Below are 23,984 nucleotides of genomic sequence, written 5' to 3'. Positions count from 1 at the left end.
CTTTTTATACCCTCCACCATGAAGGGAGACATTTCAAATACTTATCACCGATTGGAATATTTAAATGGGGCTATGTCAAGGTACGAACTACCAAACTACAGTTTGAAAAATTGACGGATAAAAAACATGTCTGAAATTTACAAAATATGAGATTTTAACTCAATGAGAACCCAAACAACGAAATAGTCCATTTGGTTACAATTTGGCCGAACCCATAGATAACCAATAAAACACCAAATAACAGCAAATGTGGTTGAAAAAATGTGCCCAGAATACCGAGTAATGGAGGGTAACGTTATATCCCGGTTTTAAATCGACTCACACCTTACAAGGAACAGAGGAACATCTACAATTTCTCAATCACAGTCTGTAAGCGATATTGATCTGAATTTGAGTAACAAATGAACAATTCTGCATCATTAATTCAAAAATCACAATTTTTGATTTATGCCGGTCTTGCAGCGATTGAGCGATGCAAGACCGGCATAACGTGGACGGATATATCCAATTTTCAGTAAAAAAAGGAACAGTCGTTCCTTAATAGCAGGGTTTTCATTCTGCAGATATTTTAAAGAACAGTGGTAGTTGTAAGAACCTGGTGACTTTTAAGTAGATTACAGCCGGTTCGATGATCACAGCAATCAGAACAATCATCGCAGCAGTCGAAAAAATCGACACTTATTGATCACAAAGAACTCTGCTTGAAATACGGTGGAATAGCTATTAAGTTTGTTTGCGAGTGGATGATGTTTAAGTCTTCGTTGTGGATTCCGGTGCCTATGCCAGATCGACCTGAGTTTGTTTGATTATCAGCTTTCTAAATAGTGATTGTAAATTTAATTTCATACTTTGCATGATCTCAGTAAATACTTCACAGCTTATTCAGCTAAAAGCGTATGTGTGTGACAAAATTCGTCACAGACCAAAGTAATTGGATATCACATTAGCGATAAACAAATTTCGGAATCCAACTCATATGTCCAATAGTATTTCCTCAGTTATTTAACACAAATATTAAAATATATAGAAGGTAAGATCAATTATTGCACAACGTTTCTATCGTATACACCGGTCGCTATAATCGATGTTAAAAAATCAGGTCTTTTTTCAAGACTTTTGTATTTTGTCGTTATAACCGACATGTCCTTATAAAGGATGCCATCATAAGAGATTTCGATTATATTCCTGTAAATCGATTTCTAAAAAACTTAACAGACATCATAGAGACAAACTATTTGGGACCCGTTTGTAATGTTGGTTGGACACATATGACGGTACTGGAGCACCATTTACATGAAATCTGACCATGTTTTAGTGATTTCTTCAAATTTAAATTACATATTCTCCAAAACACAGTGAAAAATATATATTTCATGGACCTATACGCACAAATGGCTAGAACGTTGGCATGGAGCTAAAACGCTTCAGTTTGTCCAAACATATTCCCAAAATTTTCTACATTTATTTTTTATATTGAAACATTTAACTGGAGATAAGTACTGGAGTCATTCCCAATTTCTGGTTTAAAATGGCAAAATGTATACAATTGAAATTGAAAAAAAAATCCTATGAGCCTAAAAGTATGCTTCATTTTTGCGAAAATATACTTCATGTTTATTTTTCAATTATTTCTTAAACACTTACCAATATAACAATAAAATATACATTTCCGATTTAAAGGGCCGTAAAATTAGCTTGGTTTATTAAACGGATAAAAATCTGCCTTTGAATTTAATTGGTTTCTTCGAGTTTTATAGGAAGACTTTTTAACGTTGCTTCCCAAACTATATATGCATGGGCATTTACACATTAATATATAATTGCCCTATATATACTTGTGTATATATGTATTCTAATGTGACATAAGGAACTTTTAATGTTTGTTGTTCGTTTCTTTTTTTCTTATCAAAATTAATGTATAAAAAAGTTGCGTTAGTTTGGATGGATTAATTTCCAATTGGCTTTTTCATATTGGTCTCATTGTTCCATAAAATTGGAATTAGTTTAGAATGGAATATTTTTTGGCAAATATTTTCACTTTTCATAAATGCGTCACAACTTTCACTTTTCACTTTGGAGATATTACAAAACACACAACACCCCGACCACGGCCACAGACAACAACATTTTATGGCTTTTCTCTGTATGCTAAGAAGAATTTTCTTGCTGAAAATTCATGAAGAAAAGCGGAAATTGTTTTCGGCACAGGATACAACAAATTCATTAGACGGAGCACCAAACACAGAAATTCACTATTTTCTTGATTCAAAATGTTTTTAATTTTTGCAAAATTTCTCATAAATTAATGATTGTAGTCTTTGTTTTCGATGTTTCAATTTTCCGCAAAACGTATTTCACGAATCAGAGGAGAGAGTGAGAGATAAAAGTCGAGCAGGAAAATTAAAACTTAAAGACTCAACAGCACATCAGCAGCAGTACTAACAACTTTATTAACCGAAATTCCATAGAAAACTCTGTCGACGAGAACAGGCTATTTGGTTGGATGGCTGACTAAATGGCTCGCTGGCTGGCTGGTTGGCTCTTATTCTTTGACATTTGCCATAATCGCAGGCATAACACACACTCGCACGCACCCAAAGTGGATACATATAGAGTTGGAAGTTCAAGCAAAAAAGGGGAGCACAACAAATAACAACAACAAAGCAAAACATGAAACTAAGTGGTGTAGTACAATGACAACAGCACCAGCAACAACAAAAACTACAGCAACAATTGTAAAAACATTACGATGAAGTAGAAAACGATGACAACAGGAACCCTCTTGTCGGTGGCAATAGCAACAACAATAACAACAACAAAGGCAACAACTGTAGTAGTAGTGTATCAAAACAGATGGCAGCACAGATATTTGGTGGCGCTTAGGTTGAGAGCAGCAACAACAAGGTGGTAGTATGGCGGGAAAATTGTGGGTGGGTTTGGGGGCTCGCTCTTAAAATACATACATGTCTTGTATGTTGTTGACAACAAAAAGGAGAGAGAGAGAGAGTAATATTGAAATGAGTAAGATAAAATTTTGTATAAAATTACCGAAAGAGAATGATAGGGCGAAACGAAGAAAAAAAAGAAAGTGTCAAAAATTTAAAATTGAACTGCAAGGCAAAGAAATACTATTTCCATGATAAATAAATACCAAATATTGCATACTTATAGGCGCCATCATAAAATGCTTTCTAATGCCTAATTTATAATATTTTTTATTTTATAAATTTATTTTTATGAATCATTGTAAACAATTAATATTACGCATCATTATTGTATTGTTTATTTTCTCTTTTTTACTATTTTTTTGGTCTGTTTGTGTGTCATGCGTATCTCATTATTTGTTGTTTTCTGTCAAATTGTAGTTGTCAGTTTTTATTTTCGGAGAGAAATAAAAACAAAACAATAACATTTTTATAAGAAAAAAAAACATTGCGAATCATAGCCAAAACAAAATGATAAATAATACCGAATGAAAATTCGAAAATAGCATTGTGTTTGTTTTAACAGCAATGTTAGCTGATTGTTCAAGTGTCATCGAGTATGATGTAAGTTTCGAAATGTTAAGAGAAAGTTTAACCTTTTGTGAGCCAACTTTTGAGATTAAATTTGCAATTCGAATTATACAATTGTAACTCAAAATGTAATACCATAATTTTTAATTGTAAATGGAATTATTTACATTGCAATTGGAATAATTCTAATCACAAATGAATTGTTCAAAACACAGTTATCCTCATTTATACTTAATTAGTTAAATGTGACTGGTGGAAATAAATGATAGAATTAGTTGTTCAAGAAGAGAAATTATTTTCAGGACGAAGGAATTTCGTGTTTTCAAAAGCGTGGGACTGGAATTCTACATCTGCCAAACTATTTATTTAACAAAACATCAAAAATACACACTGTCAATGTTGAAAAAATTTTCAAATTTATTTTCTGATACGCAATGCGTATTTGAGTAAAATGCATTGAAATGTTCGGGTATTTTGAATTTAGATCTACACATTCCATTCGTCTAATATTGAATTTATAAATATTGAATATGTTGACCATTCGTGGGATGTACCAAAAGGCGTGAACCAATGGGCCCCATTTTCGGACTTGATCAAGACTTGGAAAAGAAAAGTTTTTTTTTCCAAAGATTGGTTTAAATCGGACATTTCATTGGCCAGATATTGAATTTATAAATATTGCAAATTTTGACCATTTGTATGAGTCCAATGGGTCTTATCTTCGAACTTGTTTAAGGCTTGGTAAAGATAACAGGTTGTACAAAGATTTGTTCAAATCGTATAATCCGTTCCCATGATATTATAAATTTTATTTTTAGCACAAATGTGACCATTTTGTGGGGGAGATACCAGAAGGAGTGGACTGATATTCCCCATCTTCAAAATTGAACTATGTTTGGAAAAAATATTATGATGTGCAAAGTTTGGAAGACATCGAGAGTTGTTGTGCGCAATAGTCAGACAGACTCAAATACATAGAAACCGTAAAGATTCGACAAAATGCATTTTGACAAAATAATTTATAAAAAAATATACAAGAGGAATTAGGTATAACAGAGGCATGTTAACAATAAAAACCCCAATACGCGATAATGTTTTTATAAAATGTAAATAAAATCAGAAATCTGCACTCAGAATATATTTTTTTGAAAATATATAGCATTGAAAACGTTTAATATTGTTCTCTCTGTTGTCATGATATCGTAACAACAGAGGAAAAGCCATCTGTTAGAAATTGATTGCGTATCAATTGTCCTATCTTTATACTTTTATGTCTTTGACAGACATTAGTAAATCGACTCCAAATTGTCTGAAACGAATTTGACCCAAAGAAACATGCTGTCTAAACCCATTATTTTGAAGAGGCACATTTTTGACGTACCAAAGTGTATATACAGTCATTAGCCATAAACTTGAGGTATAAATAAGATATATCATGAACAAATATTTTAAGTGTTTTATTGGCGTTTACTTTTGAAACCACGAAATTTATAACCCTGTACGTTATGGTTTATATACAGTCGAAGTTCCATAAGTCAAATTTTTGTTTCAGTCGACACACATGTATTACCAATACTACTACTATGAACCATTTAATTCCATAATTCCAAGTCCCCATAGCCGAAGGATTTGTTTTTTTACTGTATTTAGTTTTTATAGCAAATTTCTGGCTAGGATATTGTAAAATGTCCATATGCTATATGCTATCCAGTACACAAACCATCCCGTAGTGCTGCCATCGTCAAATCATCATTGCCAACCATTTTGTGTACCTCCCTAAAGCTTTAAAAAAGCTTTCATGTTAATTATAAGCTTAAATTGGACCAAGTTAAGGATACAAGTAACAATAATTGTTCATGTCAACTATTCCTTAAAACGCAAGTGCTAGAAAATCATTACAAAGTCATGAATAATTTATTAAGCGACTATACAAAGGTGAGGAGGAAATGATGAAAGGAATATTCGGCTCTGACAGCCCACCACAATGGTAAGTAATGGTAAGTTGAATGTACCCTTTTTCTTGGTATAAACAGCATAAATTAGATTATATGTTTAAAAATACGACAACACAACGAGAACAAAATAAGGATAATCAAGATTTATACGAAAAATTACGAACACATCCTGACAAACAATACGCCTGCACAACGCCGTAAAGTGTAAGCAACAGCAGCAGCAGAAACAGAAACAGCCGGGCATTAATGTAGGTGGCTTTTGTCAGCAACAAAAATAACAACAGCTTCCAGATAAGAAATACACACGAGAAAAAGGAACTCATCAAATAGCTGGAAGAGAATCCTGTGTGGGTGTTCATGTGATGTTGGTATTTATATTTATATTTTAGAGGTCGAATATAGAATCAGCTGCTGGTGCTGCTTGCGTAAGTGCGGCACATGATATCTGAACTCTGTGTGGGTTTTATTACAGAGGTGGTTTTACTGGAATTCATTGCCATCATTGTTGTTGGTATTATTAAACCATGTTGGGTCTCCGTTTTACCTTTTTTTGCCAAAATTTGATTACCGTTTGTTGGAACACGTTGCCAAATTGTAACGACAACCAGCAATTGGTTGGTTGGCTGGCTGGACTGGCAGACTGGCTAGTCAACCATTTGGCCCACAGATTACAATCAACCCAGTTACCACATTTAGATGCTGTTGACCCACCATAATATTCTATTGTGTTGCCAACTCAATGAAACTTGAATCCGATTTTTTTGTGCAATTCTCTATATCCAAAAGGAAGAGGAAATATTTTGATGGGAAAAATGCCAGTAGTAGATTTTAGTTTTTTTCTCTTTTTTGGCTGCTGTTGCACTCGAGTTTTATATTATTTTTCTTTTTTTGCTTAGCCATTTTAGGCACTATACCTCAACTGACATTTTGACATGGTTGACAATTTGACACACAGTCGTAAATGTAACATAAATTTTAAATTAGTTTGTTTTGCCAACCAATTTGTGTACACAAGGAAAGTACGGTGACAATATATGCACGAGCAGAGAGTATAGAGCAGAGAGATAGATGGATGGATGGAAAGGATGCCTAACGGGCAGACAGGCCAGTTACACGTGAGCCATTCAGAAATACCAAAATAGATTTCCATGAATGAAATGAATGTTAGTAGAAATGACTTTAATTGCTTAGATCATTTCACATTTTTTTTAAATGTAAAAAAGGGGTTTGAATAGATGAACGAACGAAAAATGAAAAATAATTGACATTATATAAAACAATTTGAGATTTTTACAACGCAAACCTGCTGCAATAATTGGAATGGACAATAAACAGAATATATGTAGCAACAGATGTCGCCATTGCAGACAATAAAAAAGGGGGATATATATTTTTTGTACATACCAAATGTAATACAATTTAAAGCGCAGCAGAATAGCGTACGTAACATGGGAATTAGTAGCGTTTATTTGCTATATGCGAATGTGACCCATGCAATATCTAACAGTGCTTGTTTTCAGAAACAAGTTTCTGATTATTAAAATCATAATAAAAAACAATATTTTGTCGTGGTCATCAGGATAGCACACTTGATTTTTTTCTGTTAAAATTAATTAATTTTGTTTTAAAATTTTTTATTGTGTGAGCAGAGAGTTAAAATTAGCAGAATACCGTACAAATTATTATCGTTTATTACCAACGTCCGATTGTGGCCCATACAGTGTCTAAAACCGCGTCGCATAATGGTTGGAATGTAGTATCTCTCTCTGGCAATGAAAATTATTGCAATTTCTATCATTTTGCTCATTTCAAAAGAGAAATAAATAACAAACAAAACCTGTTTCTAATTACTTTTTTTAACATAATATTTTTTTTTTTTGTTTTGGTCATCAGAATAGCACACCTTACTATTTTTGTAAATGTTATTTTTCAAGTTAATGGTATTTACTCTAGAATTAGAAAATCTAGGACATATAAATTCGGCATAAGCCATTTGAGTGCGTAACTCGCGAATCGTATTTATAATATTTTTTTTTTTTTCAAAAATCGTCTAATACCCCTCACCATGAGTAGGTTCTCATGCGGACCATTGTCAAAGCAAATACCTACATTGTCTCAACAGGTTTTTTATTCTTTAAGAAATGTCAAGTTGTAGGAATATCGGTTGTAAAATTAACTCTGAATTATCTAAAATAGGCGGGATCTTTATATGGGGATTTGTAAAAACATTAACGTATATTGAACATTTTCCGCCAAGAAGCATTGATATAGTCTTTTTGTCTACTAATGAATATTGTGGCTTTGATGAATATTTCAAAATATTGCAAACGGCATGATAAATTTTAAGATACACTTCCCTAAATGGTCGAGACTTTAAAATTTAAATATTTTTGGTCATCAGGATAGCACATTCCGAATTTTGAAAGAATTTGGATTGAATTTTTCTAGTATTGACAGAAAATATGTAAACCGTTCCAACCATCCTGATTTAGATTCACTAGGCAAACACTTGTTATTACAGGAATAAAATTCTATGACGAATTAGCTATCTCCGTCTCTCTGTCTGCTATTACTTATGGCATGTTTGGTACATATTGTTCCCAAAAATATTTGGTATTTTTGAGATTTGAGAACTTTTTTTCAACTGATTTGGCTATTATTTGTCATTTAATCATTTAAATGATCTTCCAACCAAAAATATTTCTCAATTCCCCTTACCATAAGTCAGCCATATTATCAAAGTTTCGGAGTAGATTGGGCCCATATTCAATACTTTAGGTCATGTTTTTTCAACCGAATTTGCTACAGTTTGATATTTTAGATTTTCATTAGATGTCCTACAAAAAAATTACCCTGACATGAATATCTACCCCATTGTGGAGGGTATAAAAAAATCCCATCCCGTGGACGTTTAAATTGGTTACTTGTTTATATATTTAAACGCTCAGTATAATACTTCAACAATATGTTTCTGATTCCGTTAGTTCAACTTTTTGGCGATGCATTCAATAAAAAAACTAACTCTCGTAGTCACTTGTAAGAAGCGTACCCATTTTCGTTCATTACAACTTTAAATAATATTTATTGAACTATATGGATCAATAACATTTTGTTGGAAAACCTTAATTTGATGATCACGTATTTTATTCTGTCTAACTGCAAGTATATTCCTGAAATGGGCTCTATAAAATTATGGGGTACGATTTTTACTGCTTATATTTATTTTAATTTTTTAAAAATAGCTAACCATACAACCGGATTTTTTTTCCAAATAGAGTTTAAATCCCTAATTTTCGAATGACAATAATTTTAGGTATTCCCGCTTCATTTATGCATGACAAATTTAATTTATTATTATGCACCTAATAATAATAAAAAATCATGGTAAATTTTGCCTTCTTCAGGAGGCGTTTTCCGTTAACATTATTGCCTTCATTTACACTAAAGTGATTGCCAACACCTTAACAGCTGCTTTCTTCCTCTAAACTTTAATTTCCATTTTCATGTTTATATTAACAGCTACCCACATTTTCTTGATGTACTCTAAAAAAAAAAAGAAAAACACAGGACACAGAACACACATTGCTACAACAAAGGACACAACAAAGTAAGTAAACACCTTCATGGTTAAGACACAAAGACGACATGCAATCAGGATAATGGCAAACATGATGCAGCAGGCCACCCACCCATCTAGACAACAAAACTGTCAGCAATGGAAACAATCACAACAACAACAAGAATAAAAATGAGATTAATGCCACATCAACAATAAAAACAACAACCACGACGCCAAGGATGTAAAGTAACTTTAAAAAAAAAACAAGTATCAAAGGATAAAGACAGCGCCGAACACAATGAAAAGAGTTGAGGCCAGCAACAGCTAAATGGAAACATGTCAAGAAGCGATAGTGAGGTGACATATTGTAAAGGTGTTGAGGAAAGAAGCAAAGAGAGGAGGGGGCTTGTCTTTAAATAAGGATTAACTTAACTTGCTACAAAGTCACAAAGGCAAAACAGTTTGAGGGTTGACGGCGCAAAGCTAGTATTTGATGGAACATTGTCATGATGAACGTATGTAGGGAAAGAAAGGAAGGTCATTTTATAATCATGAATTATACAACAATGTATGTATGAACAAAATTCGTTGATACGTGGTAAAAGAAATGTATAAAAATATGTTTTTAAATAAATTAGACACCACTTAGTGAAGTTTTTAATGGCTGAAATACTCAGAAATTTTTAGTAATCGCTGAAAATATTGTGAATTAGCTAATGTAATAATAGTAAACGAAAATTGGATTGGATGAATATTAACACATTAAAATGAGCTGAATTAACAATTCAGCTGAGGAAAGCATTAGCTGAATTAGTATTATATACAACAATGCTGAGTTAATATTTTCTACAAAAAATATTAGCTAAACTAAACAATTGATATAGAAATAATGTGCTGAATAAAACAAGAAACATTAGCTCAATTAATATTTTAAATAAAAAAATTGAACTCAATAATTATTTTCATATACATTAAAGCAGAGTAAAATCCTTTCACAATGTTATGACAATTTATTTCACAGCAAAATTCGATTATACTTCCATTACAGAGCTCTCCCATTTGTAATTACATTACACTGCCATTATCCTGTGTGTCAGACTGGGATCTATTTCACATAACAGTGACAACAGGAATTATGTTTTCCAAATCAACATTGGAATACAATGATGCCGTAGGGTGCAATTAAAGCGTTTTCTTGCAAAGCATCAAGCATCCCCTATCGACTTGTGTGGGCTTTTCTAATGCCACCGACATTAACTTGTGTAACGCCTTTCTTCTTCGTTTAACATTACAAGACATAACCAGACGATAGAAAATAACCTGAGCTACACTTGTAGGGTATGTTTCAATTTTTTCAGAAAAAAAAAATCATGTACACGTCTCGTTGTGAAGTCAAACATCCCTTGTCATGGAACGTGTTGTTGCTTTCGTTTTTTCTCCTCTTCTTTTCATTTGATATTGGTTTCTGTTTTTGCTGCTAAAGAAGACCTCAGCTCGGGATGACGATAATAACTCAGCAATGCAGCAACGCAACATGCATTGATAGAAAAAAAGTAAAAAACAAAACAAAAAATGGGAGGTAGCACTCACTTAGGCCCTTTTGTTCATCCATCCAAAGTAGCTGTGGCGTGGCTGTTAGTTAGATAGATTGTTTCAGCCAGACGCTGCACACAGCTGAACACGTTCGTTCGTTTGCCGCTCTTTTCATATTTCCAATTTCCTTAAAAGTAACATTTTTCATTTGCTAACCTCCAACCCTTAAACAATTTCTTTTAACATTCATAACCTCAAACTGTTTTCAACAACGGGGCACAGTGGAAGATTTTTCAATGATATTATACATTAAAAAAACTACATATTAAAAGCTAAAAAATCTGCAGAAACTGAAAGAAGAACTATCGAAATAATCAATAAATATTTTCTAAAGTGAGGTCTAGCTGAATATAATGATTTTTGGAAGAATTATTGAAAAAAAAATTTACTTAATGAACAACTTATAAAGAAAAAGTTAGTTGGATGAACATATATTCAAATCGTATTACTGAAAAAGTTAGCTGAATAAACATGTTCTTCAAAAATAAGATAGCTAAATTACTATTTTACACAGAAAACAATAGCTTAAATAAAATGTTCTTCCAAAATGTTTTGCTGAATTAACAATCTGTTCAAAGTGAACCGAGCTATGTTTGTTGAAAACTGTAGCTGAATGAACATTTAAATATTTTAATTTTAAACATTTAAATAGAAGGTGCTAGCGTATTATTACCTGAAAAACATTAGCTGAATTCATAATTGAACTTATTCAATATTTTATATACCGTAAGTTAGCTGAATTAAATTTTTTATAACAAAAATTTACAGAATTTCATTCAAAGAAATAGTAAACTTTGAGCCAAAACTTATTATGGAGGTGATTCTCCTAAAAGAACAAACAAATATGGAAGAAGAAGGCAAATATAATAATGTTTGGCTACAGAGTCTTAATAATGTAGCAACAAAGGATGTCGCGTTGTCAACTTGCGATCGGGAGCACATATGTGGGTGCGAGCGATTCCGCTCGAATTGAAAGCAGATTTAAAGCTGTCATGAACATCTACTGACTTATACCGGCAAAACTAGCACTAGACTCCGCAGCTTCGGAATCTTCCAAGCAGACTGTAAATCCCAAACAGAAACAATCCGACAGCACTAAAAACGAAAAGTGGTGGCCCCGAAGATAATACCAGATTGCAGATTGAAGCCATTCAGATAAACCTTCATCGGAGTGAGATGGCAACAATGGTTCTCTTGGAAAAATTAATCAACGGCAGTACACATATCGGACTAATTCGGGAACTTTGAACTGTTGTCATGAAATTGTTTCGTACAAATTAGTTAATTAATCGAAAACTTGGCGAGCCTCTCACTTTTAGCTTCTTCTCTGGCTTTTGATATAGCACCCTATTTGCTGATCCGATATATATTTTTTGACCCATTGTGTGGACCCACACAACGCCATTGATTTTTGCCACAAAATGTGGAGGGTGGGAGTACAGTTCCTGCTGACATTGCATACACTTACGGTGGGTGGGGTCATGGAGCAAGGGAGGCAACATGATGCACAGGCACGGAAAGTAACAGTAAATGAAACAACAAAGTAGCAAAACGACAACAACACACACACACACACAAATCCAACTTTTTCCATGGCATTTCTTTATCACGTTTTATGTTCTCGTATCTTTGTCACTCACTACTCGCAATTGTTTTTTTCTGTCAAAGAACAGCAGCAATACAGGTGGGTGGATACCCAACATAAATAAGTTAAGGTTATGTGGCTGACGGGGGGTTGTTTGGTCGGTCGGTTGACAATTTACCACCCCCTTCCTTTTTGGGTGTAATATCCAACAATGAAGAAAAATGAAAAGTAGCAAAACAAATATTGAACGGAACAAAAGAAGGGAAAACCCAAACACCATTTGCTTACAAAGCGGAAAAACGTTTGGCGATTGTGCGGCAGATATGTTGATGCAGAGCACGTGTTGGACCGGTTTTCTACTATTTTAATGGTCTGTGCAAAATTAACCTAAAAACTCATTAAATTCACATATGGACAGGAAAAAAGGGGAGTTTTGTTTTTTGGAAAACACGTCGTCGCATAAGGCGATTATTGGCATAATAAATAACGATAGAACAGCAAAGGGAAACCGCAATATTTGTTTTTGTCAAGGATATCATGCTTCATTTATACCAACACTTTGCTCAAAATCCTAAGCTGTGGATGCAAATAGAATTAAATAATAAGTTGATTTTCTAATGCATAAAATTCAGAGGAATAATGAAACAGGTCTTCGGGTATATACTCGTTGAATGTACAAGTATATTAACTCTTTAAAATAATAAATAAATTGTGTACGTTGTCAACTCTGCCTCCTCCTCTATAATAATAATGTGAATATCATCCAAAATAGATTATAAAATATTGACCAGAATCTTCTTCTACTTTAATTTTCCGACATGTTGTTTTGATCGTTCTAATGTAGCTACATTTAAGGGAACCCCCCCCCCCCCCCCATTCCCGATTTTTTATTTTTAAGATTTTAAATGGACTGGTAAATGAATACCAATGCTTGTTAAGGTTTGTAACTTGGCACATATATATTTGAAGATTTAAAAAGGAAGAAAAATAATTTACCAAAATTTGTTGTTGTTGTTGTTTTTTGGGTTCAAAGAAAAGTCCACATTTTCGATGGCGGGCACGATAACTCCTCACTGGAACATCGGAATCCGAAAATTCCAACTGTGTTAATGAACTAGGATTATTGACTTCGCACAACAATTAACAAAATGGCGGAACTTTGAAAATTTTTTTATGAAAAATCGCCTATTTTTTACCACAAACTAAGTTAAAAAATAAGGAAGATCTTCACCGATTGGCTTTATCCTAGTTCATACGAGAGCTACACATTCCCAGAGAAACGTGTCAAAATTTGAAACCGATTGGATTATTAGTTTTTGAGTTATCGTGCCCGCCATTCGTTTTGAGAAAAACGCGTTTAAAGTTTGAGAAACCCTTTAGCCGTCACTTGATTCTTACACAATAAATCGGCTATATCTTCAAGAGTTCTTGAGATTTTCACTTGAAATTTTGTAGGAACATTCTAGAATTAGAGTAGATTCGAATTAAATCAAAAATTTTTTTGACACCGAGAATGGGGGGGTCCCCTTAAATAACAAGTTTCCTATGCTATGTTATTCGATCATTATTACAATGAGGCTAAAGTTCTTTTGAAATTTCACCTAGACATTCAATTGTTCATATGACTGCACATACATACATCCATACCTATGAGTATTGTTTGCAAACAATAAAAAGAAAAACATATCAATTGAAGCAAAACGATTTACTGTACTCTTGAGACAATTCAACCACACATACACCCATCATGCTCGCATTAAAAATGGGGAAACGATAGCATTTTGGATAGGGCGCCCACGAGGGGGCACTCAATCAAAGTAATGATAGATGTTGGATTTTGGCGGCAGCATTCAAACTCAGACTCCAATGAAAACTTAAGCGACTGCCAACAAAAAATATTGAAAAGGTAGACAAATAGAGACACATCAGACAGACAGACAGACAAACCGACCGACAGTCAGTTGTTGTTGTAGAATGTACCGGAGGAGAAAATGGAACGAGAAAAATGCAATTGAGATACTTTCCATTATTTGATTGGTGATATATAGAGCGGTTCTGCCGCTTTTGTTATTGCTGGCTGATGTTTAGCGACCACAAGACACCACAACCGACAATATTTCATTTGTCTTATTGGTGTATGTATGCATCTTCATATGCACATTGATTGTCTATCGATTGGAGAGAGAGCAGTGCGGAGGAGTCTAGGAAACCCCATTTCCCTACCAATTTTTCATTTTGCGGTTTTGCCAGCCATCATTTAATCATTCATTCACAACTCGTAGTTCTTTGATTTGTGTATTTGAGTTTGGTTTTCTTTTCCTTCCTATTTTCAATTATTTTCAAATTCAATTCCATCAAATTGAATTGGTATACAAAAAATTTAACATTCACCAGACAAGCATTGAGTGTCAATACTAAAAGTTGGGTTCAGATTCAAGGGTCTTTTTTTCTGTAAAAAATACAGAAACAAATTTTTCAAAATCCTTTTTATCGACAAGGTCCCACCAAAAGTTCTGCCCTTTATATGATATTGCTAATAGCGAGCAATTTCGCCGTGCCCTTTACTGTCTATATAAGCGAATTCGACTCAGAACAAATTCTCAATTCCGACAGATATATACCCTTAGCCTATGGTTTGCGGATGTCTACGGAATAAAACGTAGGTATTTGTTTTTATCAACGAGTTATCCATCATTGGAGAAGTTACAGATGAGGTTGCCCTATAAACCCCATATTGTAATGTAGGCTTGGAAAAATATTTCATGATTTTGAAAGGGAGATTACCAGGAGGAGTCAACCAACGGGTCCAATATCCAAGCTTGATATATGTAAGGTAAATATATTACTATAGTCCGGATATAGCCGATGGGTCCCACTTTTCAATATTAATTAAAAGAAATATTACGATGTGATTATTTCTCATCAATTCGGACATTCCAAGCCATTGTGGGGAAGGTACCAGAAGGAGTGGACCGATGGGTCCCATCTTTTGATTCAATCTAGGCTATCTAAAATATCTACAATTTCGATGTGTAAAATTGGGATGAAATTTGGATATTCCATTCGTTTCACATGAGATTTACAAAGTTTCAAAATTTTGTCCTTTAGGATAGGTAGTAGAAGGAGTTGACCGATAAGTCCCATCAATATACAGACATAAATAAAATCTTACGATGTGCACAGTTTTGATCAAATCGGACATACCATTCGCCTAATGTTGGATTTATAAATATTGAAAACTTTGACGTTTGTGGGAGAGGTACCAGAAGGAGTGAACCAAAAGGTCCATACTTGATCTAGTGTTGGTTAAGATTATAGGTTGTGCAAAGTTTGGTTCAATAGGCATTGTCCGTTCACACGATATTCAGCAAAGTTTTGACTATTTTGTGAGGGAGGTACCGATATGGACCGATATTCTTCATCTTCGAACTTACACTAAATTTGGAAGAAATATTACGATGTGCAAAGTTTGAATACAATCGATTACTTCCTTCGAGAGTTATCGTGTGCATGGTGGTACAAAAAAACACGAGGTCTAAAGTGAGCATTCCGATGAGGCACATATTTGCCGTATTAAAGTCTATCTACCCTTCATTAGACATAAGGCTGAGGGTATAAAAATAATTTGAACTTACTACTTTCCAAGGATATCTCATTATAACTTCAAATAAAAATCTTAAGAATTCTTGAAGATATAGCCGATTTATTGTATGAGCAACAAGGGCGGCAACGGTGGTCCTCATGAAAACACTTTCTTGGTCCTAGGCGCATTTATGCAACCAAAGTGGCTGTTAATTGGGTTTCCGGGTTATTGGACAAAAAGTAGGATAAATATATGTATATGTAAGGTATATATAAATCTGAAGTGATTTTACCCTTGAGCCAAATAAATGTCTGTGCAGAATTTTCATGTCATACGGATTAAAAATGCGACCAGTAATTTGTTTACAATAAAATATTAACAGGCAGGCGGACATAAAAATCTCTTGAATTTTCCTGAGGAATGAAAAAAAAACTCTTCAATTTTTCTAAAAAAAAATATGTTTTAATTTTTGTTCTTATAGAAATGTAAAAAATTTGCAACATGTGAATCCCCCTGTCGTTTTCATGCAATGAAGATTTTGCACTACTTCTCATTTTCCAAATTCGTTTGGTAGCCAAGGTTTATTGGCGCTTGATGAGAAACTCTGTTTCGGATAAAGAAACGACATGATAGTTGACTACATGTGAGTGATTGCGAGCGTGCGTTCATGTGTACTTCACTGATTGTGATAGTCGAGAGCTAGGCAAAAAACCAGCCCCCTTCATATATTTTTGTGTGACAACTTATTCATGCAATCGCATATTCGACATTCGCACAAAATCGAATGTAGAGCTGACGCAGAGTGGAGTACATAAAAATAATACAAAGCCACAACAGTAGAAATAGAAAAATACATCTGCGACAACCGCAATGTTAGCGATAACGTCGGCGACAACAACAATCCGGCAGCAAATGAAATTCAACATCGATTCATTGCATCAAGTTCAAGTTGGGTTTTTACAGTTGTTTCTCGTTTTTTTTTCCAATTTTTGATATATACACGAATGCATTCGTATAATCGTAGTTACTGTCGCAGTCTCCATCATCATCAGTACTTTATTTTTACATTAGCATTGAATTTATATATATTTTTTTATAAATGAATGACTTGATTTTTTTCTTGGCGTGAAACAAGTAATACTGGCTTCATTATTCGGCTGGATAGCTGTTTTTAGCAGTGACTGCCGGACAAACAAAGTCCATAAATTGATTTTAATCAGCCATGAAAGTTAATAAATCATAAAATTCGACAATATATGACATAATGAATCTGACCATATATGTATGTATGCAGCGGAACATGTTTCAACTGTGATCAGGCATGGCGTGGCATGAATGAGAAGACATGCTGACAAACGTACTGCTGCTAGCGGATGGGCCCACTAGCGCTAACCATCGTAAACAGCATAGCCATAGAGAGGAGTATGTTACCAAAAAATACAAATCTGCAATCAGCAAAGAGCCAATTCAACAAATATGGTAACATGAACTAGATTCGCAAACTTCCTTTTCAATGTGAAAATGTTGATTATCGCAGGAAGTGCTATTTTTGGTCAAATGCATATTTTCAATTATCAATTTAAAAAAAATAAACACAATTTTATTATGGATTAAATGTATATACATGTTGGTCTAGGAACCCACGAGTAGAATAATGTTTCCAATTTGTGAGCTAAAACACCGATAACATACCTTAAGTAGGAACGTAATTTTAAGAAAAATATCCTATCTGATGAAAAAATGGATTTGCTTAGTGTATGTGTATTTTTGTATACATAAATCCGTCTCAACTTCAGAAACTTGGAAAATCACACAATTTTAGGTAAGTAAGAAGAAGAAAAAAAGGCTTAGCTGCACCACCCCACAATTTTCTAATTTAATATATATTTTAACCAAAATCCTGAAATCCCCTCCCACATCCTTTTAAACACATCACTGAATATAAATTGCATTTTAATGGCAAAAACTATCTACTTGTTGTTCCAAGAGTCTCCTTAAATAACGATGAAATATGCAAACTCAGGTAGGTACTATGAAATAGCGATAAAAATAAGGAACAGATTGTATGGCGAACCAACGAAGTAGGAAGTAAATCTGCTTGCATTTCATTGCTAACACATACACAAAATCTACTGAAATTGGAACCATGACCATAAAATATCATCATCAAAAAACCAAACGAAAGAAGATGAGATGCAAATAAAGCGTCGTGCACCTTCAAAATGAAATAAAGGTTGCTGGATGATGATGATGATGACGCTGTTGTCGTTGTGATACTTCTTATCTGCAGGATACCGGATACAAGATGCTATTCCGGCCATTAAAATACTTCTTTGGGATAACTTTGAAATGATGTAAACGAAATGTGATAGCCGGAGGATGAAATGTTGTTGTTGTTGGTGATGTGCGTCAGCAGCATTGGTAGTTTGGTTCGAGTAACAGTGTTACGCAGAAAATGTTGTGACCAGGTGGCACAATCAGGGTTCAACATGGAAATTATTTTATAATTTTCATTGACGATGATAATTAGGAGATTAAATGAATCAAAAACATATTTTTGTCGGGTTTTCTATATAGGTCACAGTTATAAGCCGAATATTAAAAATGTTTAAGGGAATTTATTTAAGAAAAATCAGACATACAGCTTGTCAAATCAACCAAGCCTTTTGTATGTAAAATAACAAAATTTTATCTTAATAAAAAAAAACAGTAATGAAGAGCAAATATTGCGAAATATTGCCCAGGTTCGGAATATTGATCCACAGAAAGTTACATTTCCGTCATCACTTTGGGTATATTTTTTATAGCATGTACACATTTAAATTTTCCTAACAAAAATGTATATATAGGAGATATATCTTTATTTGGGATAATGAAATAAAAACTACAGACACTCAGGTTGGAAAACATTCCAAAGGACTTCAATGTACCGAAAATTAATCGTGGCTTGTGCCAAATTTCATTAAATGGAACTTCATAAATTGCGAACTGTTTTTGTTTACAAATCAAAATAACAAAATCTACCAAATAACAGGAACTTTGGTGTTTGAATGTACAAAACTTGGACCTATAAGGAAATATGTTTCTCCCTCCAAGAACCTGATATTTAGACTTCAGTTGTTGGTGGTAATTTCTCAAAATACCGAAAATGAAGTTGTGTATTTCCCAACGAATGAGAAACAATTATCAGGCCACAGTTGATAATAGTAAAATTTTGTTAAAAAATCAGATTTTCAGTTCTGCTTATATAGAAAAAAATAGAATATAGGCTCTCAGGATTTGTATTTATATTAAAAATCAGGGTTTATTTAGTAGAGACAGCAGTACCTGAAAATATGTTTCTAAAAAAAACAATTCAGACTGAAGACTCTAAAGGGAAACAATTCAGACCTCACTGGGATATTTTTCTATACAAATCACATTCTATTCAGAATATAAGACCTCTGTTTCTTTAGGTTTGTTCTGAAGAAGAATTTAGGCCTCATTGTCTGAGAATGTTTTCCATAGAAAAAATAGGCTTCATTTTCATTTCCAAGTACAGTTTTCGTGGACTATTTTTTCAGAAAAAGTATGAATTCATATTCTGAGGATCTGAGTTTTTTATTTTATGAAAATGTATCTGGTTCTATCAAATTCGAACATAAAATGTATCTTGGAGATATATGTTAAAAAAAAAACTCAGTGTATTTCCCAATTCAGCTATTGTCGTAGTCATTATGACCTCTGTGTACCATGGTAATACTATAGCGACCACAATTTTTCAACAAGGCTTTGATGGAATCTAATAATCCGAAACAACAAAACTCTAAAAACATCTCTTTCCCTTTATATACAACCCAACTAAACAACCTGAGTTAAAATTATTCCCTCGCTCTCTATATTCTCTTGTTCGCTCTCTAATTCCCATATATACTATTCTCAGTTGCAACATTAGTAGTAGTTAGATGAGATGGGTTTCTAGCAACCCATCCACCCATCCACCCACCCAAACACCGATAGAGCCGTTCGTTCTAATTTCCACATACAATGGAGTTTTAAACGTTTTTCATGGTGGTCCTGCTTGGTTCTGTGGTTAGAGTACTTTTGGCCTCCTTTATATATTTGCTTTTAGGAGAGAGATAGATGGGTGGCAAAAAGGATAAAAAGCTTCTTGTGTGTGTGTTTTTGTATGCGTGTGTCTGTTATTCTGTGTGCTATGGTGTTTGCGGCATACTAAAGTAAATAACTATTCCGATGTATAGAACTTTGTTCCACAGCCACTTTCATGTACATTCTCATTCAATAGTTTGTTTACTCTCTGGCTGGAGTTGTGGGCGGTGGGTGGTGTAGGTGTACACCGGTAGGCAGCTGGCTGTTCAAAACTTTTCCTTTGTTACGAGAGTGAGGAAAAAGAGGAAGTGTAGGTGGTGATGGTGCTATGGTATTGTTCCCAAAAGCTTTAGTTATATCAGACTATGGGGCGTTTCGTATATAACTATTTTTTATAAATATGCCTTTCTTTCTGATTCTGTTCAGTTCCGCCGTTCGTCCATTATACAATAGCTATGCTCGTGTGTGTGTTTGTGTGTGAGCGAGTGTGTATTTGGAGTGGAATGAAATTTTTAATGTTAACTTAGGTCAAGGAACCCGAAAAGGAGCAGCAGCAGCACCACCAAAGCAACAAAACAAAATATATAGCGTGTAAAAAAAAATACAAAGAAGGATGAGGAAATAAGAGCGCGAGAGAAAACTAACGAACGAAAGAAAGAAAACTGTATAACAATTTGCCTAGCAAAGGAAAAAAAAATACGATGGCAAAGAAATCTTTGGCAAATATTGGCAACATCAAAAGTGCTCCACTGCCTGCCTGCCCGCCCGCAGGCCGGACTCTACACTTAGTTACCTCCTTGCATTTGGCAGATGCACTTAACTGTTATTGAATTTACAAGTTTCTTACAACTTGTATCCTTTTGGTCTTTCAGTTTTTGTCGTCATTATTGTTGTCGTTTTTGTTGTTGCCATTGCTCCAATAAATAAATAAAATTCAATTCATGTTGTCTTCGAGCCAGACACATTTCTTTTTACACAAAAGGAGATTTGTTGTTTGTTTTTTTGTTTATCGGCAGCTCTGTATGGTTTTCTGTGTTTGTTTTCTGGGGCACGACGTCCTGTTTTATCCTTGTCGTGTAACACAAAAAAAATCAAACAAACAAAACTTTACATATAAAACAAGTTATGGAACATATGGAATATCTTCTTTGTTTGTTTTCAAATAATCTGGAAAATTATGTTTATTTAAGAATTTGAAATTGTTCTGCTTCCTCTTCTTCTTGAGTTGAGTAGCAGTATTAAATAAGGAAACCAAAAATATTTTTGAAGATGAGCACGTTTGTAACATTAGAAAGGGATTGCATAAGAAAAGATAAATTGCAATTTGTGAAGAAATTTAAATGAATTTGAAAAGTTTTTGGTCATTTAGAGGAAAGAAATAAAACAAATGTGAAATATCTGGAATGGTTGTTAGAAAGTTTGAGGAAGTAATGAAACCCTTATTAAATAATATTTAATAAAAACATGTGGGAATTTTGAAATTGCCAAATATGTTCCAATAGTATTCGATTATAAAAAAAATTATAAATAAAAAACAAAATATAAATAACTTCTAGTTCCAATTAGTAGTTTTGTACAGAACGAAATAATCAACAAGAGGGAATTAAAAATCAGTTTTGGCAAAGAAAAATTAAATTGGGATGATGTTTTGTATCGAAAATATAAATTAAAAGGATTTTTTAATGAAAAATAAATTATATTAATGTAATTTTTATGACAAAACCAGTGAGCGGAGCAGTATAGTCGGATGGGACGACCATATGATACCCTACAAAAATACCGATCCTGGGAAATATTTTGCGATATTTGCAATCTATTAGCCGAGGTCAACAGTGGATTTTTTTTTCCGAATCATTTTTTCCCAGTGTAAAAATTTAATCTAAAGGATTCAAATTTTTTTTACACAAAATAGATTTGGTTCATTTTGACCGTCCATTATCAAGACAGTCATTCGGTTAGATCGCCTTCTCCACGGGAGGACAAAAATAATATCATCTGATCATCATCGAAAATAATAGGGACCATCCTTCACCATAACCGGAACCTCATGTAAAATTTCCTAGCCATTATCGCTACATGTCCGCCCTCTAGTGTGGTAATGGTAATACTAAAAAGTATCAGAATAGGTAGACAAATGGAAATACTTAGGTATAACTACAACAACAAACAAAAATAATATTGGTCCTTTTCATCCCCTAAATATTTAGCGATTATTACAAACACAATTTTGGTCTTATTTGGCCAGAACCCGTCTTACATGTAAAGTTTAATGACGATTGGTTCATAATTGTGGCCTGTATCGACTCAGCTAGTCGACATATGACGATCGGGATACTTAAAGGTACAATATTTTGCGGACACAACCTCTTGATATAGGTCTCACACAACTGTAATAACCAGGATATCAGGATATAAAACTTGTTCTTCGTTAACATTAAAAAATACAAGACATCATCACTCAAAAACTTATTTCGAATGTGTTCTTTTAGGATTTAATATGTCTTCATTCCAATTATTTCGCATTTTGTGATATAAAAATGTAAATTAAAATAAATCAATAAATCCCATTCTCGATTTCAATTTTGTATGATTTTCAAACGGCTTGCATTACATTGAAGATTTGTAATTTTACATATAAGCACTTGAAGACCTAAAGGATAAGAAAATGAATTGGTCCGCTTAAATCTCAAATTTTGTAATTATTATGCCTCCTAATTTTTTTTATTCAACCCAATATTATTTCTTTTATCTCCAGTTATTGTTTTTGGAACTTCGTTAGAAAATGTATCCATTCTCCATTTTCGTTCATAAAAACATTGTTTCTTTTTATTGCCTCCACTTACCTCTTGTATTGTATTTTCTGGCTTTTTTGTTGACATATTTAGGAAGCGTTCCTGTGATTGACAGAATTTTTCTGTTTTCTTATCGAACTTTTTCTTGTTCTCCTTGACGCCGCCAATTTGCTTCTTACGAAAATCCTCCAGAGGTTCAATGATATGTTCATCGGCTAATGTCAACTGCAAAGAAAACAACCCATAAACATTTTAAATATTTCCCAATTTCGGCAATAACTTACCATTTTCTCCCGTTCATCCTCTATCATACTGATAATATCACCAAATTGCTTTAGACTCTCACAGATGACCAATTCATCATCGGTTTGGGCCGTGCCGATGCACTCGAAATTGAATTCTTTTAATGAATATGCCAGCTGTTTCATGCGATTGGATAAGACTGTAATAAAAAAGTTGGGAAGAGGTGGGAGGAGAAGAAGAGAGAGAAAAAATAAACATTAAATTAATGATTTTTGTTTTCGAGTTTTGTTGTATGACCTATTGGCCAAACATAACAATAACAACAATAATGGCAACGTCAATGGTCATATCTGTCCCGACCATCATTTTAAAATATGTCATAAATGCTGTCAGACTGTCGACATTCAATTACTTCATATGTTGTATCGTATATGCCTGCTGGTGGTATTTATGCATGTGAGCATGTAATAAATAATTGTATTAAGTAATATTGTAAAAAAAAAACAAAAAATTAACATTCCAACGCTGTAATTGTTGCAGTCCGAGTATTTTTTTTTACATTTTACATATATTGTTGTTGTTAAGTGTAACGCTTAAACTAATTGAAAAATTGTGTTAGGCAATAAATATTCAAACGGTTTCGAAATCATTTTGGAACAGCTGTTTTTATTTGTCTTTAAAAATAATTTACAGTTATGATTCAAATATCGACATCTTATATAAGATTTGTGTAAACGATCGGAAATATTTCGAATAAATTCGAAAATCAGGATCCACTCTTTATCGTTCGGTGTCATAAAAAATGGTACAATAAAACAATTTTATTGTTTTGCCATCAGATGTAAAGCCGACAATTTATTCCATGCGATTATCAATTGCTTCTAAATGATAAGAATTATAAAAAACGGTACAAAAATCGGTTTTATTATCTGAAAATCCGATTCAAATACGGGATCTGTTTCCCGATCTGTTTTCCGCACGTGTTTGTCATAATGAGATATATTTTTGGAAAATATTTAAGAAGTATCCTACAGTTCTTCATAACATACAATTTATATTTTTAGTGTGCA

General features: G+C 33.5%; 1 protein-coding gene across 1 annotated transcript in view; it reads right to left on the bottom strand.

Moving 5' to 3' along the window:
* LOC133333210 (rho GTPase-activating protein Graf) overlaps window positions 1–23,113 on the bottom strand; it is a gene marked incomplete at its 5' end in the record, with an annotated part of 30,878 nt that extends 7,765 nt beyond the window's left edge. Inside the window, 2 exons of the mRNA XM_061541541.1 lie at window positions 22,723–22,896; window positions 22,956–23,113. Coding sequence (XP_061397525.1) covers window positions 22,723–22,896; window positions 22,956–23,113 — 332 coding nt within the window. The remainder of the gene's footprint in view (window positions 1–22,722; window positions 22,897–22,955) is intronic.
* Between the last annotated feature and the right edge of the window lie 871 nt (window positions 23,114–23,984).

The sequence above is a fragment of the Musca vetustissima genome, unplaced genomic scaffold (genome assembly GCF_032173495.1).
Source record: "Musca vetustissima isolate MV318-11 ecotype Yass unplaced genomic scaffold, APGP_CSIRO_Mvet_v1 utg18561, whole genome shotgun sequence".
Taxonomy (NCBI): Eukaryota; Metazoa; Arthropoda; class Insecta; order Diptera; family Muscidae; genus Musca; species Musca vetustissima.
Note: the sequence above shows the minus strand (reverse complement) of the source record. Positions and strands in the feature narration are given on the sequence as shown.